At 33.4% G+C, this 14,762-nt stretch overlaps 1 protein-coding gene and 1 long non-coding RNA gene across 4 annotated transcripts in view; one reads left to right on the top strand and one right to left on the bottom strand.

The window, feature by feature from the left end:
• LOC144554075 (glucan endo-1,3-beta-glucosidase-like) overlaps positions 1 to 14,762 on the bottom strand; it is an 83,908-nt gene that overhangs the window by 25,924 nt on the left and 43,222 nt on the right. The window contains exons 1-3 of one of the 3 annotated variants that reach the window (XM_078302301.1): positions 13,589 to 13,722; positions 12,983 to 13,238; positions 11,628 to 12,410 (exon numbers count right to left, since the gene is read on the bottom strand). The exons of 1 other annotated variant lie outside the window; for it this stretch is intronic. In XM_078302301.1, the coding sequence (XP_078158427.1) occupies positions 11,747 to 12,410; positions 12,983 to 13,238; positions 13,589 to 13,667 (999 nt within the window). In that variant the 5' untranslated portion in view covers positions 13,668 to 13,722 and the 3' untranslated portion in view covers positions 11,628 to 11,746. Of the gene's footprint in view, positions 1 to 11,627; positions 12,411 to 12,982; positions 13,239 to 13,588; positions 13,723 to 14,762 lie in introns of those variants that run through there. One more of the 3 variants, XM_078302298.1, reaches the window with a different exon arrangement.
• LOC144554085 (uncharacterized) overlaps positions 11,672 to 14,762 on the top strand; it is a 44,547-nt gene continuing 41,456 nt past the window's right edge. Inside the window, exon 1 of the long non-coding RNA XR_013511531.1 lies at positions 11,672 to 11,756. This is a non-coding gene — a long non-coding RNA (uncharacterized LOC144554085). The remainder of the gene's footprint in view (positions 11,757 to 14,762) is intronic.

Raw genomic sequence — 14,762 nt, 5'->3', positions numbered from 1 at the left:
GGAAATAAATTTGCTACGATCCTAATGGGGATCGTAGGGTCCTACGATTCTAAATCCAACCTTTTATTTGTTTTGAGATTCGTGCATAAAAACAACTTCTACAGAGATTTGTACAACTCAAAAAAAATAAAAGATTGGATTTAGAATCGTAGGACCCTACATTCCCTTAGGATAATAGCATATTTATTTCCCATGATTATACCATGTCTTGCATTCAAAATTGATATTTGTGATTGACATCTGTGTAAGGTGTATTAAATAAGTTGTTCGGACACAGGAAGCAGAATCAGAAAATTTAATTAGATAGTAGGGCAGAAATATAAAATGTATAATGTGTACTGGTAATTGAAACTAATGGCACTTTGTGCAAGCAAGAAAATGATTGCAACTTGCACTGCCCAAAGACGACTACGCATGTCCTTGATGCCTCGGAACTAATGGCACCTTACGCACCACATGCACCTCTTCATTACTCTGAGCATGTTTATTCCGATGGTGGTTAGCAAAATAGAGAAAAATTCAAACTTTATTTTTTCATATTAAGAAAATTTCATTAGAAATAGAAAATAAAACGGAAATATCGAAAAAGTTCTGACAATTTGAAAATATTATTTATTTCAATTCCTAATTTTTAGCTATTTCGTTCTTACACGAGGAAGAACTTGAAGACCTTGTATACTTCTAATGTCGAATCAGGATCAACAAAGACAGAAATCAAGGACATCCACAACTGAAAAAGCTCTTTATATATAAACCCACGAAGAAAAAATAGATTCTAGTAGTATGTGACTATCCTACTGGTCTAAATGTCATGAGTCTCTAAGAAATGAATTTGGTTACCAGAATTATTATTTTAATACAAATTTTAATCTATTATAAAATATTACTGATATGAGTCTATCTTAATTTGCAGAATGGATTCAGAGTACAAAACAAGCAAAGAGTATATTGTAAAATAATATTTTTGAAGAGATGAAAAAGAATATATATCCTATATAGAGGTTGGCTACTCTACTTCCATAAGCATATGAAGGCATTTTTATAAGTTATTTTTGCGTTTTCGATATTCGATCAAATGGTTGATCTGAAGTGCTCAATATGTTTTTCATATCAATGTGTTTGGAAACCAAATTTTACATATTTTTTTGAATTTTTTATTATTTTTCAGAATTTTTCAAAACAAGGTTTTTTCATTTTTTTTATTATTATTTTTAATATTTTTTATGACTGTTTTGAATTTTTTTTTTTTAAATAGTAAAAAATAAAAATCCAAAAAATGTAAAATTTGGTTTTCAAACACATTAATATGGAGAACATGTTGAGCGCTTCAAATCAATCATTTGGACATTGAAAATGCAAAAATGACTTATAAGTATATACCCTAATATGCTTATGGAAGTAAAGTAGTCAACCTCTATATATATTTATATATACTAGTATCGTGCCCGTGCATTGCTACGGATATATATTATAAAGGCATATTTGTTTGTCACGGAATATTATACAATTATTTTGGTTTTGGCTAATATGCTACGGGTAGCTAAGAGGCCTCCGTGCTACGGCTCGGATTTCGAGTTTTCAAAATCCTAACGGTCGATCCGAACCGTTCATCTTGTTCTTCATATTAATATGTGCTTGGAGACCAAATTTTACATTTTTATGAATTTTTTTACTATTTATTAAGCCACTTTGAAAACCGCTGATCCAACGGTAGTTTCTGGTTTTACTGTTGGGTTAAGCCACCGTTGGATCAGGGGTTTTCAAAGTGGCTTAATAAATAGTAAAAAAATTCATAAAAATGTAAAATTTGGTCTCCAAGCACATATTAATATGGAGAACAAGATGAACGGTTCGGATCGACCGTTAGGATTTTGAAAACTCGAAATCGGAGCCGTAGCACGGAGGCCTCTTAGCTACCCATAGCACCGTAGCCACGTCCAATTATTTTTATTAATAAAATTATTAAAAATTAAATTTTTATAAAACTTTATAAAAAATTAATATGTTTTTAAAGTTTTTATGTTTCTTATGTAAGTTGTAATTTTTCATATATTAGTTAAAAATAATTTGTATTAAAAAAATCTATATAGCTTCTCTATTTCAAATGACTCCTGAGTAGGTTTCGCCTTACAATCCAACCCGAAATTTTTATAAATACCCAAAACAAATATAAAATTATGGAATCTACCCACTGTTTGAATAAAATTCGAAAAATACCCAATCCGGTTATCCAATAACCGGATTTGTGACAAATTTCCGGTTAATGGATTCCCGGACTCAAAACAATACATCCGGTTAATGGTTAACTGGAAAGTTGTATTTTTTTTTTTTAAAACAACATATCCGGTTAATGGTTAACCGGAAAGTTGTATTTTTTTTTTTTTTTTTTTTAAAAAAACAACATATCCGTTGGAAATTTGTAATTTTTTTTATTTTTTTTTAAAAAAGAATTTTTTTTATTTTTTGTATTGAAATATTAGAAATGTTGAATATATTTCTTTAAAAATAGATGGAATAAATATAATTTGATTTATTAGAAAGACTGCAACAAATAATCCGGATCAATATTTTTCAGGCTGGATTTTTCGCGGCTGTAAGAAAAATTAATATATTTCTTTATGTGTTATTGGAAAAAAATAAAAATGCTTAGATTCTGAGTTATTGATCCCGGTTCAAAAGTCACTTCTATGTAATCTAGAAAATATTGTGATCCTTCTAGGACATTTAATTTATGAAAAGTTGTATCTATTTTTGAAAAAAACAAAAACTTTAAGTTATTTAATAATTGTTATTCAAAAAGAATTCTCAAAATAAATACAATTTTTTATAAATTAAATGTCCTAGAAGGATCACAATATTTTCTAGATTACATAGAAGTGATTTTTGAACCGGGATCAATAACTCGGAATCTAAGCATTTTTATTTTTTTTCAATAACACATAAACAAATATATTAATTTTTCTTACAGCCGCGAAAAATCCGGCCTGAAAAATATTGATCCGGATTATTTGTTGCAGTCTTTCTAATAAATCAAATTATATTTATTCCATCTATTTTTAAAGAAATATATTCAACATTTCTAATATTTCAATACAAAAAATAAAAAAAATTCTGTTTTAAAATTTTTTTTTACAAATTTCCAATGGATATGTTATTTTTTTTAAAAAAAAATAAAAAAATACAACTTTCCGGTTAACCATTAACCGGATATGTTGTTTTAAAAAAAAATAATACAACTTTCCAGTTAACCATTAACCGGATGTATTGTTTTGAGTCCGGGAATCCATTAACCGGAAATTTATCACAAATCCGGTTATTGGATAACCGGATTGGGTATTTTTCGAATTTCATTCAAACAGTGGGTAGATTCCGTAATTTTATATTTGTTTTGGGTATTTATAAAAATTTCGGCAATCCAACTATATATCAGTAATAAAGATTATATCAAGGTGAGTACTGTTTCAGTTATTTCTTCTTTCTCTTTCTCATATTGGGATTTTTTTACTTTATTAGCAATAAACATACAAGAATGAGATTCGTTTTTAAAATAAAATAAACTATCCTACAATTGGACTTTTGAATCATATTGGAGTATTGGACTCATTGTACCAAAACTAATTATATGGACAATTGCAATTCGATAATCATAATAGTTAACAATCACAACTATATTTTAGAAAAATGAAATTCTGCATTTACTTCTTAAGAACGTCTATTAAATGTCCAACACATATGAATCATCATCTGTATAGCAGACAACAAATTGATTATAATCAAATTTGAACATTTACTTGTTGTATAAAAAGACCAATGGCAGTACATATGTTCTTTTTTTAGCAACAAAATGAAACAAATAAGGTGGTAAATAAATAAATAAATAAATAAATCATTCACATAATTTGTTCGATCAATTCATAAAATTCATATTATTGCAAATCTGGTGGATAAAAAGAGTTGCTATATTTGTAAAATATACAAAATTTGTTTGATGAATTTATAAAATTCATATTATTGCAAATCAGATCTGCCAACGGAAGGTATTTTGATTTCCATTGCCATCGGAAGAAATGGAAAAAAAGAAACAAATTATACAGATAGAGTCGTATCTAATTAGAAAGAGAGAAATAGGGAAAGAAGTAAATAAGGAAACAATACGATTAAAATTAAATTTGAGAATATAATTTTTTGTGTGGCGGTACGTGTGGCGAGTATGTTTTGAGTTAAATTTAGACTTCTACACATTATTCGGATGCATTTAATCAAAAGAAGGCAGATTATGTGATTGAAGGGCTGAGATTGAATCCGAAATTTGAACTTTCAATCGTAGCTGTTGGCGGATCGGACATCCAACGTGCTTAATAATAAAATGGAGATAAAGAGAGAGAGAGAGAGAGAGAGAGATTGGCTAAGATCATAGTGGTATCACTACTACAGAAATGGTCATTGTACACTGCACATTCTACACGGATTTGATAATTTTACCTCAAAACCGTGGAGAAATTATAATTTTTTGGATGCCCGAAATATGTGTGGGATCTCTACACGAATGTTTACTAAAGAATCAATGTAGAAAGCCGTGAGAGAGCTACACAGACGTTTATTAGGAAATGTACACGGATTATTATTTAAATAACAGTGTAGAAAGACTTGAGAGAGCCACACAGATATTTAATTAAAGAACCGTGAAGAAAGGTCGGAATTGTACACGGATGTTTGTTTAAATTAAAGTGTAGAAAGCTTGTGAGAGCTACACGGTCGTTTCATAAAAAGCCGTGTAGAAAGGTGTCCATTATACACGGTTTTTTGTTTAATTAATAGTGTGGATAGCTTTTAGAGAGCTACACGGATGTTTAATAAAAAAAAGCTGTGTAGAAAGGTTATTTTAGGGTTTTGGTTATTAAAGGGCGCGCCTTTTCCATCACCAAGTTGGTTATATAAAATGCCTTCTCCTTCCAGCGCCGATTTGATCAATTCTCTCTCTCTCTATAATCTGATCATTTCAGAGGCGGATGAAAATCATGTTTCAATAAAGAAAGAGCTGATTGAATAAAGAGTCGGATGAAGATTTTCAAAAAAAAAAGGAAGAGGTGAGATGAAGGACCTTTAGAGCCAGATGAAGAGTCGAATGAAGAGTCAGACGACTCTTCATCCGACTCTGAAGGTTCTTCATCCATCTCTTCCCATTTTTTTTGAAGGTCCATCCAACTTTTTATTTTCACCTAGCTCTTTATTTATTAAAACATGTATTTTCATCCTCCAAAAGAAAAGAACCCTAATGGATAATTTCAGAGCCGGCCGAATGAAGAGTTGGAGAAGCACCTTCAAACCGGATGAAGAGGTGGATGACGAAGGACCGTCAGAACCGGATAAAGAGTCGAATGAAGAGTCGGATGGTCCTTCGTTTGGCTCTTTATTTGACTCTTTATCCGGCTCTGACGGTCCTATTGATCAATTTGTACTCTTCCTCTCGCAGTTAACAATTGGGTGGAAATTTAGGTTTATCAATGATTTCGGATCTCAAATCTATAGAGATGAGGTACTATTTTTGGAGCTCATACGATGACCGGTCCGATATAATTGATAACCTACATCTCGAATTCCCATGCGAATTGCTTCATTTCCCCAATTAATTAGTCTGATTTGTGCGCTAAAGTGTTTTTGGAGGATAATTTCAGAGCCAGATGAAGAGTCGGATGAATAATTTTTGGAGGATAATCTTCATATATTCACCTCTTCCAGTCCTTAATAGAATTTTTTAGTTTATATGGATTTAACTTTTGTAATTAATGCTCAATAAGAATTTGTAATTTTTGTATAAATTAGTCTTATTGAAATTTTTGTTCAAATTGCTATATATGTTTTGGAATTCTGGATTTTAAATGTCTCTGTTTTGGAAATTGTTTGTTTTGCCATCTGAAAAACATTAAAAAAAATACAATGCTACACGGACGTTTAATAAAGAGTCGTGTAGAAAGGTAGAATAAAAAAAAGATTTTTTCTTTTAATTAATAGTTAAAAAACAATTATGCACGGCTGTTTATATAAAAGTCCGTGTAGCTCTCTCGACTTTCTACACACATTTTGATTAAATGTCCGTGTAGAAAGGTTTAGGGTTACAAAAAGCTTCTTCCAGCTAGCGCCGTTTTGATCAATTAATACTCTCTCTCTCTCTCTCTGTATTGAATTGGTCTGATTTTTGCGCACAAGGATCGAGACCGGAGCTGAGATCTTTGAAGTTAATTTGCATTTCTCCTCTCTATCCTGCTAGGTTAGTCTTCCTCTTTTCTGTCGCTAATTTTCTGGTACTTATTATTGCTTAATTATTTAGGTCAATTATTTATTAATGCATGCATGCTTGATCTGTTTAGGTAATATAAATAATTAGTATATTGTGGTCCAATAACCGACCTATTGATGCTTTTACGTCCATGCCCGTTCAAAATTAATCCAATAGGGATTAATTTTGGATAGTCCCCCGTTTGGGACTGCTCTTTGAATATTGTGTCTCATTTAGGATGTGAACACGTATTAGTCAGATTTAATTAGTGTTTGAGAAAAGTTCGACAACATTTCTCCTTATTGCTCCTAGGAGTATGTGGTTTTACACATACTTGGGGAGTTAAGGGGAAATGCTGCCGAATTTTTCCCAAGAACTAATTAAATCCCGCTAATTAATGTGTTCACATATGAGGCATAATATTCAAGGAGTGGGTTAGAATTGTAAACCAGCCCCTTTGTAAGCTAAGAAATTGTTCGACCACCATGATTAATTGGAATCATTCATTTAATTTAATTTACAGATGGATCGAAGTTGGATGTACGAATTGCGACGTGATAGTGCAGAATATTTGGCTCGCGTTGATGAGTTCATAAAATGTGCCGAGAGTGATAGAGTGAAGACAAATGATAACGGCATCTTGTGTCCTTGTAGAGATTGTAGCAATTTTAAAAGATTTGGGGACTTAGAAGAAATTAGAACTCATTTGATTTGTTGGGGATTTCAGAAAAGATATACATGTTGGTTTATGCATGGTGAGAAAATTGGGGAATGTAGTATTACCAATAGAAATTTTGTTTTGGAAGACAATGATGATATTAATGTAGAAGTTGTTGATAATTTTGAGCTTTATTCCAACGATGATTTTGAGAATGTTAAAATTTTTGATAATGTTATTGAACTTGATTGCAATGAGGGTGTTTGTGAGATTATTGATGAAAATGTAGAATACGATTTTACTGAAAATCTAGAGGACATGTTACGTGATGTGGAAGATGAAATTAGTGATAAAAATTATAAAAAATTTCAGTATATGTCTAATGAATCCAAAAAGCCGTTATATCCCGTGTGTACCAAATTTTCGAAATTGTCAGCTGTGTTGAAATTGTTGAACTTAAAAGCAGACAATGGTAAGAGCGACAAGAGTTTCACGTCCTTATTAGAGCTTTTACGAGAAATTCTCCCAGATAACAACGAGTTACCCTATACAATATATCAGGCGAAAAAGTTAATCTGTCCAATGGGCTTGAAGGTCGAAAAAATACGTGCATGTCCAAATGACTGTGTATTGTACCGTGGAGAGTACGAGGTCATGCATGTTTGTCCTAAATGCGGTGTTTCACGTTACAAACGTAAGAACCAGGACACTGACGATGGTAACGATGAAGGAAATAGGAGCCGGGCTCCAGCTAAGTCGGTGTGGTATTTTCCGATAATACTGCGAACAATGAAGATGGTAACTTGGTGTTTTTATCCCCTGCTTCTATCCAGTTTTGCTTTGCTCTTTGCCTCCATTTTCTCTCCTGGTCCAAGACCAGCTCTGAATGCCTTTGTTTCATGCACTGCTGCAGCAATCTTTCAATCTCAGTTAAACCCCTTTGTTCAGCCTGCTTTGTTAGCCAGCATACGCAGTCCATACATAGCTTCCTTTGATAATTTGTTCTTTGGTTGAATTCCTACCTAAACTGTGTTATTTTTTTTGTCATTTTTGAAAATTTCTCTGACAAATCACACAGTTGCTCTGCTGTTGGCAGTGATGCCCAAACTTCTTTGACTAACTCCTGGAAGGATTCTTCCTTCAACCATATGTTTTCTATTCTGAATGTATTAGGTGATGGGAATTTCGTTTGACTCTCACAAACAATGGGTGTGTGATCTGACACTGCTGCTATCACAGCCCTTTCCAATGTGTTTGGGAACATGTCTCATGTCTGCCCATTCAGCTGATATTAGGCATCTGCCAATCTAACATAGGTGGGGTCCTCCCTTTCATTACACCATGCATAATTTCTTCCTTGCAGTTACAGATCGATTAGTTGCAGCTGGTCAATGAGCCTTCTGAACTGCATCATGTGCTGTACTGGATATGAGACATTTGATCTGTCCTGTAAATTATGGGTGACATTGAAATCTCCCATTACCAACCATGGCAGTGCCAATTCTAGCTTTGCTTTCTTGAGCTCCTGAAAGAACAATTATTGGAGCATTATTAAAATAAGGAATATTTACAATCCTTTGGCCTTTCAACAGTGCCAAATTTGAAACTAAAACAAATTACAAATATTGGAGCATTATTTAAATAAAGAATATTTACAATTGCTCACCTAGCTAGTGGTCAATATGTTAATTAGACTTGGAATCTTGTATCCTATACAAAATAATATTAATTTCTTTTTTAATTGATTATTGCAAAGCAAAATCAAGATTAAGCCTCAATTATTTAATTCAGTTGGACTTATCCATCTGTTACCTATCCTCCTGTGGGAACATACAAAAAAATCAATAGATATTTTCTTGTAAGTATATCTGCCCTCTTATTCATAGTGAATATGGTACATCCTACACATTAATGAACGTTTATTAGTTAAAGTTGTGTAATTTTCAGTGGTACGTACAATTAAATATGTTGTCTCGGTTTGTGATCAAAGCGGGATGAATGGAACAATTAAAGTTTTTTCGTTTTTAAAATGGTTTTCTTGCTGACAATAAACTTAATTAATAAATATAGCAGCGGAATAAGTAAAATTAAATAAATAAAGAGATTATTTATATTTCACACTGGTTATGTCTTACTGACAATCAACTATAATAAATATAGCAGCGGAATGCATCACGGGAAATTTGTCTATATGTATATGGTTGTCTTTTTTGTGGACAGCAGGGCATTATTTGATTAATTAAGTACAGCTAGTGAGAAAGTAACATGCACCACTTGGAAATTTGTCTATATGGTGTATTATATTGTAGACATCAATCAATTATTAAGTTTGTTGTAAGACTTGGAAGTTTCATATTTGCCAGGCTATGGCCTTTTAAAAAAAAAAAACCAATTATTGAGTTCTGATACATATATACCACCAAATATGCATTATTCTTTTTATTTAAATTTTCGTCGTCAATATCGGATATGCGTTCATATTAAAAAATATATATATTGGATATGTGTTAGCTCGTCACATCAAGCTTTGAACAAAGGACTACCACATGATTCTAATGGGGATCGTAGGGTACTACGATTCTAAATCCAACCTTTCATTTGTTTTGAGATTCGTGCATAAAAACAACTTCTACAGAGATTCGTACAACTCAAAAAAACTAAAAGGTTGAATTTAGAATCGTAGGACCCTACATTCCCTTAGGATCATAGCATATTTATTTCCCATGATTATACCATGTCTTGCGTTCAAAATTGTTATTTGTGATTGACATCTGTGTAAGGTGTATTAAATAAGTTGTTCGGACACAGGAAGCAGAATCAGAAAATTTAATTAGATAGTAGGGCAGAAATATAAAATGCATAATGTGTGGTAATTGAAACTAATGGCACTTTGTGCAAGCAAGAAAATGATTGCGACTTGCACTGCCCAAAGACGACTATTAATATGGAGAACATGTTGAGCGCTTCAGATCAAACATTTGGACACTGAAAATTCAAAAATGACTTATAAGTATATACCCTAATATGTTCATAGAAGTAGAGTAGCCAACCTCTATATATATTTATATATATAAAAAGAGAGAAATTGGCTAAGATCATAGTGGTATGACCAAGACCTTGGTATCTACCAATTCATTTTTGATATTTTTAAAGTTCAAATAGTCGATCAGAAGTGTTTAACATGTTCTCCATATTAAAATGTGCGTGTTGACCAAATTTAAAAAATATTTTAAATAGTAGTTACTAATAAGCACCAACAGAAACTAGACATGAAGCCCGTCTGAGAAGCGCATGGCCAGTATAAATTCCAATTGTTTTAATTTGAAGGATATACAAAAATTAAAGTGGAAGATACAAAGAAAATATGAAATGTTAATTAAGTGTATCATGAGAGATGAATCTAGAACATCATTGTCCTGTGCTTGATCTTTAAGCTGTTTACGGATAAAACATGTATATAATATGTAGGGTTATTATTTTTTAATTAGCCGATAATGACAAAATGCCAAATGGCTCTGAGGCTAATCATATTATTTCTTAATCTCTTTTCTCAACACTAATGTACTTGTATCATAAAATCCACAAAGTATTTGCTCGTATTTAAACTGTCAAATTTCAAAGTTATACAAGTAAACCCGTTATTAGATGGATCTCAATCCTCCTTGTGATATGTAGTTCTATGTACAAACAAAAATATTGTAACCAAAAATTGCTCATATATATATATATACCTCGCAATTCATATGAAGTAATAATAATTCAAATATCAACTTATTCATATGTTTAAGTTATTCGACAAAAACAATACTTTCCGTAGGATTGAAAGATCCATTTCCAAAACCAGTTGAATGGTTTTCAGTCGGGTATTAATAATTTGAGAACTTTGATCCTTATCTCATTCTTAGAAAAACTTATATCCTCTTATTCAGGAAAAACTCAAGATACAAGCACTTATTGGAATATTACATAAGGTTTTGATACACTATCATGGCTTCTCCTATATTTAATTACGGGTATACAATGGATATGCAAAGTTCATTCTGTTTCAGCCAAATAGTGACCAGTATCGGACCAGAATGGCAGAAATTGGACGAAAAATGCCAAATCCGTAGTATCGGACCAGTATCGAATCGGTCAAGGCCGATACCGATACCTATCGGCCGATACTTCCTTCTATGCAAAGAAGTCGATATGTTAATGGAAACAGAGCATGTGGTTCAATCATCTCAGCACCTCTCTAGAAATAGAATATGGTCAAGTGCTCTCCACTCGCATGCCATGACCACCTTCGGAAAAGAATGTCACGGTATGGCACGCAAACTTGCTTGGTCATGGCACGCAGTCGTGTGACCACTATTAATAGTTTTCTTTTTACAACTTTTTAACATTCTTTCTGTTTTTTTTTTCCTTGGAACATTTAAATTTCGAAAAAGTAGTTAAATGTGACTAACTGAGCAGTCACGGCACGTGTGGTCCTGATATGACTAAAGTATCGTGACTATTTTGATAATCTTGGCCACGACACGGCTTGTGAAAACTTAACTTGATTACAGCATGACACATGATCTAAACAACAGCACGTCATGTGATCCAAGCCACGGCACAACATGACAGCACAAACTTTTATCATAGGCATAGGGACGCAAATTGCAACAAAAATATCCAAATTTTATTAACTTCCTCCCAAAGAATAAAACATGCATGCTTGCGTGCACTTATTGAACTATTACATACAATTGGAATAAAGTATTTTGTATGTTCCCATCAACAGCATATATAGTACTCTGTGGCTCTCACGAATGGTAATATTCTCAGTTGAAGGTAATGGAGTACACTGGCGATTGGTCAGGATTGAACAGCCCCCAGTTCTGCTCTATACCTGCCGACTTCTCATTTTCATTAAACATTGCAAAGATGTAAGTCTCCAAGGCTGTTGATCTCTTAGGCGTGCCTTTACCAACATGATTAATCAAATTCTGGTTGTATGTCTGTGCATTACCCATAGTTGTGCCGGTCCCACCAGCAGATGGCCAGCCACTCTCTGAAATAACAAGACCAACATTTGATCCTCCAACCTTCTCCATTGCCGAGTAAAGCGCATCCACCTGTGCATCAAAGAGATTCTGATAATTGTTTGATCCGTCTGTCACCACGGTGCCAGGTGCGGTGAACAATGCATAGTCAAGCCTGATCTGTCCTGTGTTGCTGGCATAACTCAAGTAGGGGTGTATATTTGCCAGGAGGGGGGCATTTATTGATGCAAGGTACTGAACTATGGATGACATGTATGAAGCATCCGAAGAGAATGCACCCGCTGAAGGAGGGTACGAGGTACCCACTACACCAAAGGAGACCGAAGTCGAGACCTGGATTGAGCTAAGGCCGGCAGAGGAGAGCGAGTTGTATATGTTCTGCATTGCTGGGAGGATATTTGACACGTCACCACCACTTACCTCATTGCCTACTGCAATGTATCTGTTAAAGGAACATCAATTTTATTGTGATTTGTGTTATGTTACAAGCAAATAAGTTATATGAATTGTTGGCTAATATTAAATACTAATAAGAGTGAGGCTATATAGTGATATCCATAGCACAGATTGGTCCATACTATGGATCAATATGTTCAATTTCAAACATAATCTTCATACAAAAATGTACTTGCAGACCAAATTTGAAATATTTTTTAGAATTTTTTTTACTTTTTTTATAGATATAAAATCACTACTTTTTATTGGTCTAGAATTTTTAGATCAAGTGATTTTCTACCTTTCTAAAAAAATAGTAAATTTTGATATACAACTAAATTTTCAAATGGAGATCATATTATGAATAGTTCAGATTGACTCTTTGATCTTTCAAAACAGAGAAATTGATCCCTAGTATAGACAAGCCGTGCCACGCAAGTAGTACCATAGCCTCACTCTTACTAATAATATATCCTGGGGAGTAAATTTTAGGATTTTCTTCTAGGATTTTGCACTGAACTTGTAGTAAAAAAATTCAGATCATTATTTCGAATGGAAAAAAAATACTCAGATCCGTACTTGAAAGAGACATCAGGGTAGGGTTTGACATTGTTCTTCACCCAGGTGTCAGCTGCTGAAGGACTCGAAGCTTCAGAGAGGTCGACACCCATGATGAGATTGATATTAGTGCCTTTGAGTGCAGTCAGAGTGGCACTGTCGGCGCCATATATACGCATTCCAGTGATGCCATTGGACTGGTACAGCTTCACCACATCAGCTTGTGAAGGAAGGTTGTTACCATTCAACCCGTAGCATACGCCTATTGATTGCGCACCTGCCAAAGGAAGACATACATACGTACTTTTCAATAGGTTTCTTATTACATGCATACATTAATTTATTGGCTTGGTGGACCAACTGTGGTAATTGAGGAATTAAAGGATCTGTTTGGTTGATTCTTAAAACTAAAATGGACATTCACGTGTGATGTACAAGGATTTGGAATACCTAGCTAGCAACCGATTCCATAGGCATTAAGTGTCTTAAAGGCTAAAGCTTTCTACAACCTAAATATTCAATCAATAAGAGCTATCTTATGATGGTATATGCTCTCTAGCAAGTTTAAACAGAACAAGATGTTTATTGTGTGTGTGAACAAAAGAGATAGAAAGAAAGGAGAGATACTTCTGGGGTAGCTAGCAAGGATGCTAACAAGCAAAGTGAGTACTGCCACCATGGAAAGAGCATTGGATCTATGTGCCATGGAGAAGATGCAATAAGCTTACTCTTATTCAACTATTTTAGTTTCTTAAAAGGGAAATCAGTTCGAAACTTGTCATGGATGATCATGCATATGAACTCCTTATATGGACAACGCCAGAAAGAGAAAAAATAATTTATTCTATATCCATATATTTCATGCTTGACTAATAGAGTTCAAGTCAATTCTTAGTTAGCACGTCCAGCGCCAATTAAGGTTTGGAAGCATTGTCAATTTGCAATCTCCAGCTGTCTCATGGATCCTCTACAAACTATAGTTTCCTGTAACCTCGGTCTCACTTCATTAAATTTTGTTTGCACTAGATGATTACAATTCTGATGATGGAGCCATCTCAGTTCAATGCTACATCAGACCACTTTAAGTTAATGCTACATTGATGAAGATTTCGACACACACATATATATATATGATGGGGTCAAATAACAGAGTATCAATTTTGAAGATGTCATAGTTTATATATAATAATTATGTGTACATTTTCTTTTTTCATGATAAAAGCATATTTATCCAAATAACAAAAAGGCAGGGCAGTGGCAACACCTAAGTTCAATCTATCTATTGTTCATCAAGTTTTTTCAAATATTTAGGTTGATATACATTACAATTTGTTCATGATCATACATGATCTAGTACAGAAGAACAACTACCGGTCTACCCCGTATATCGCGGTGAAATTAATGAGAAAATGCAAAATTAATCAAAATCTAGACGACAACCTCCTACATATATACAAGTGAGGTCAATCCCTGTGCCAAACTTTTATTATTCCGTCCAAACCTACTGAGACGAGGAATGAGGAAGGAAAATAGAAAGTATATCATAATATTATATAAGTCTTCAACTTGGAAGTGATGGCAGGGGCATAATAAATTTAAAGATGACATGAAGAGAAATTCTTTATATCTGTCCCGTTGCCTATTAACAGTAAAATGTTGTAGAGATTGTACCAATAACTCCGTTTTACAGGTCAATTCCTGTGCCTAACTTCCATTAGACCTCACCAAAGTCACCTAGACTAGTAACAATCAGATAACAAACTTCATGTTGCAAGAGGAAAGGGCATAATTAATTGATGAT

Source organism: Carex rostrata, chromosome 5 (assembly GCF_964058835.1).
Source record: "Carex rostrata chromosome 5, lpCarRost1.2, whole genome shotgun sequence".
In the NCBI taxonomy this organism is placed as follows: domain Eukaryota; kingdom Viridiplantae; phylum Streptophyta; class Magnoliopsida; order Poales; family Cyperaceae; genus Carex; species Carex rostrata.
The sequence above is the reverse complement of the archived record's forward strand: the minus strand, read 5'-3'. Positions and strand labels throughout refer to the sequence as shown.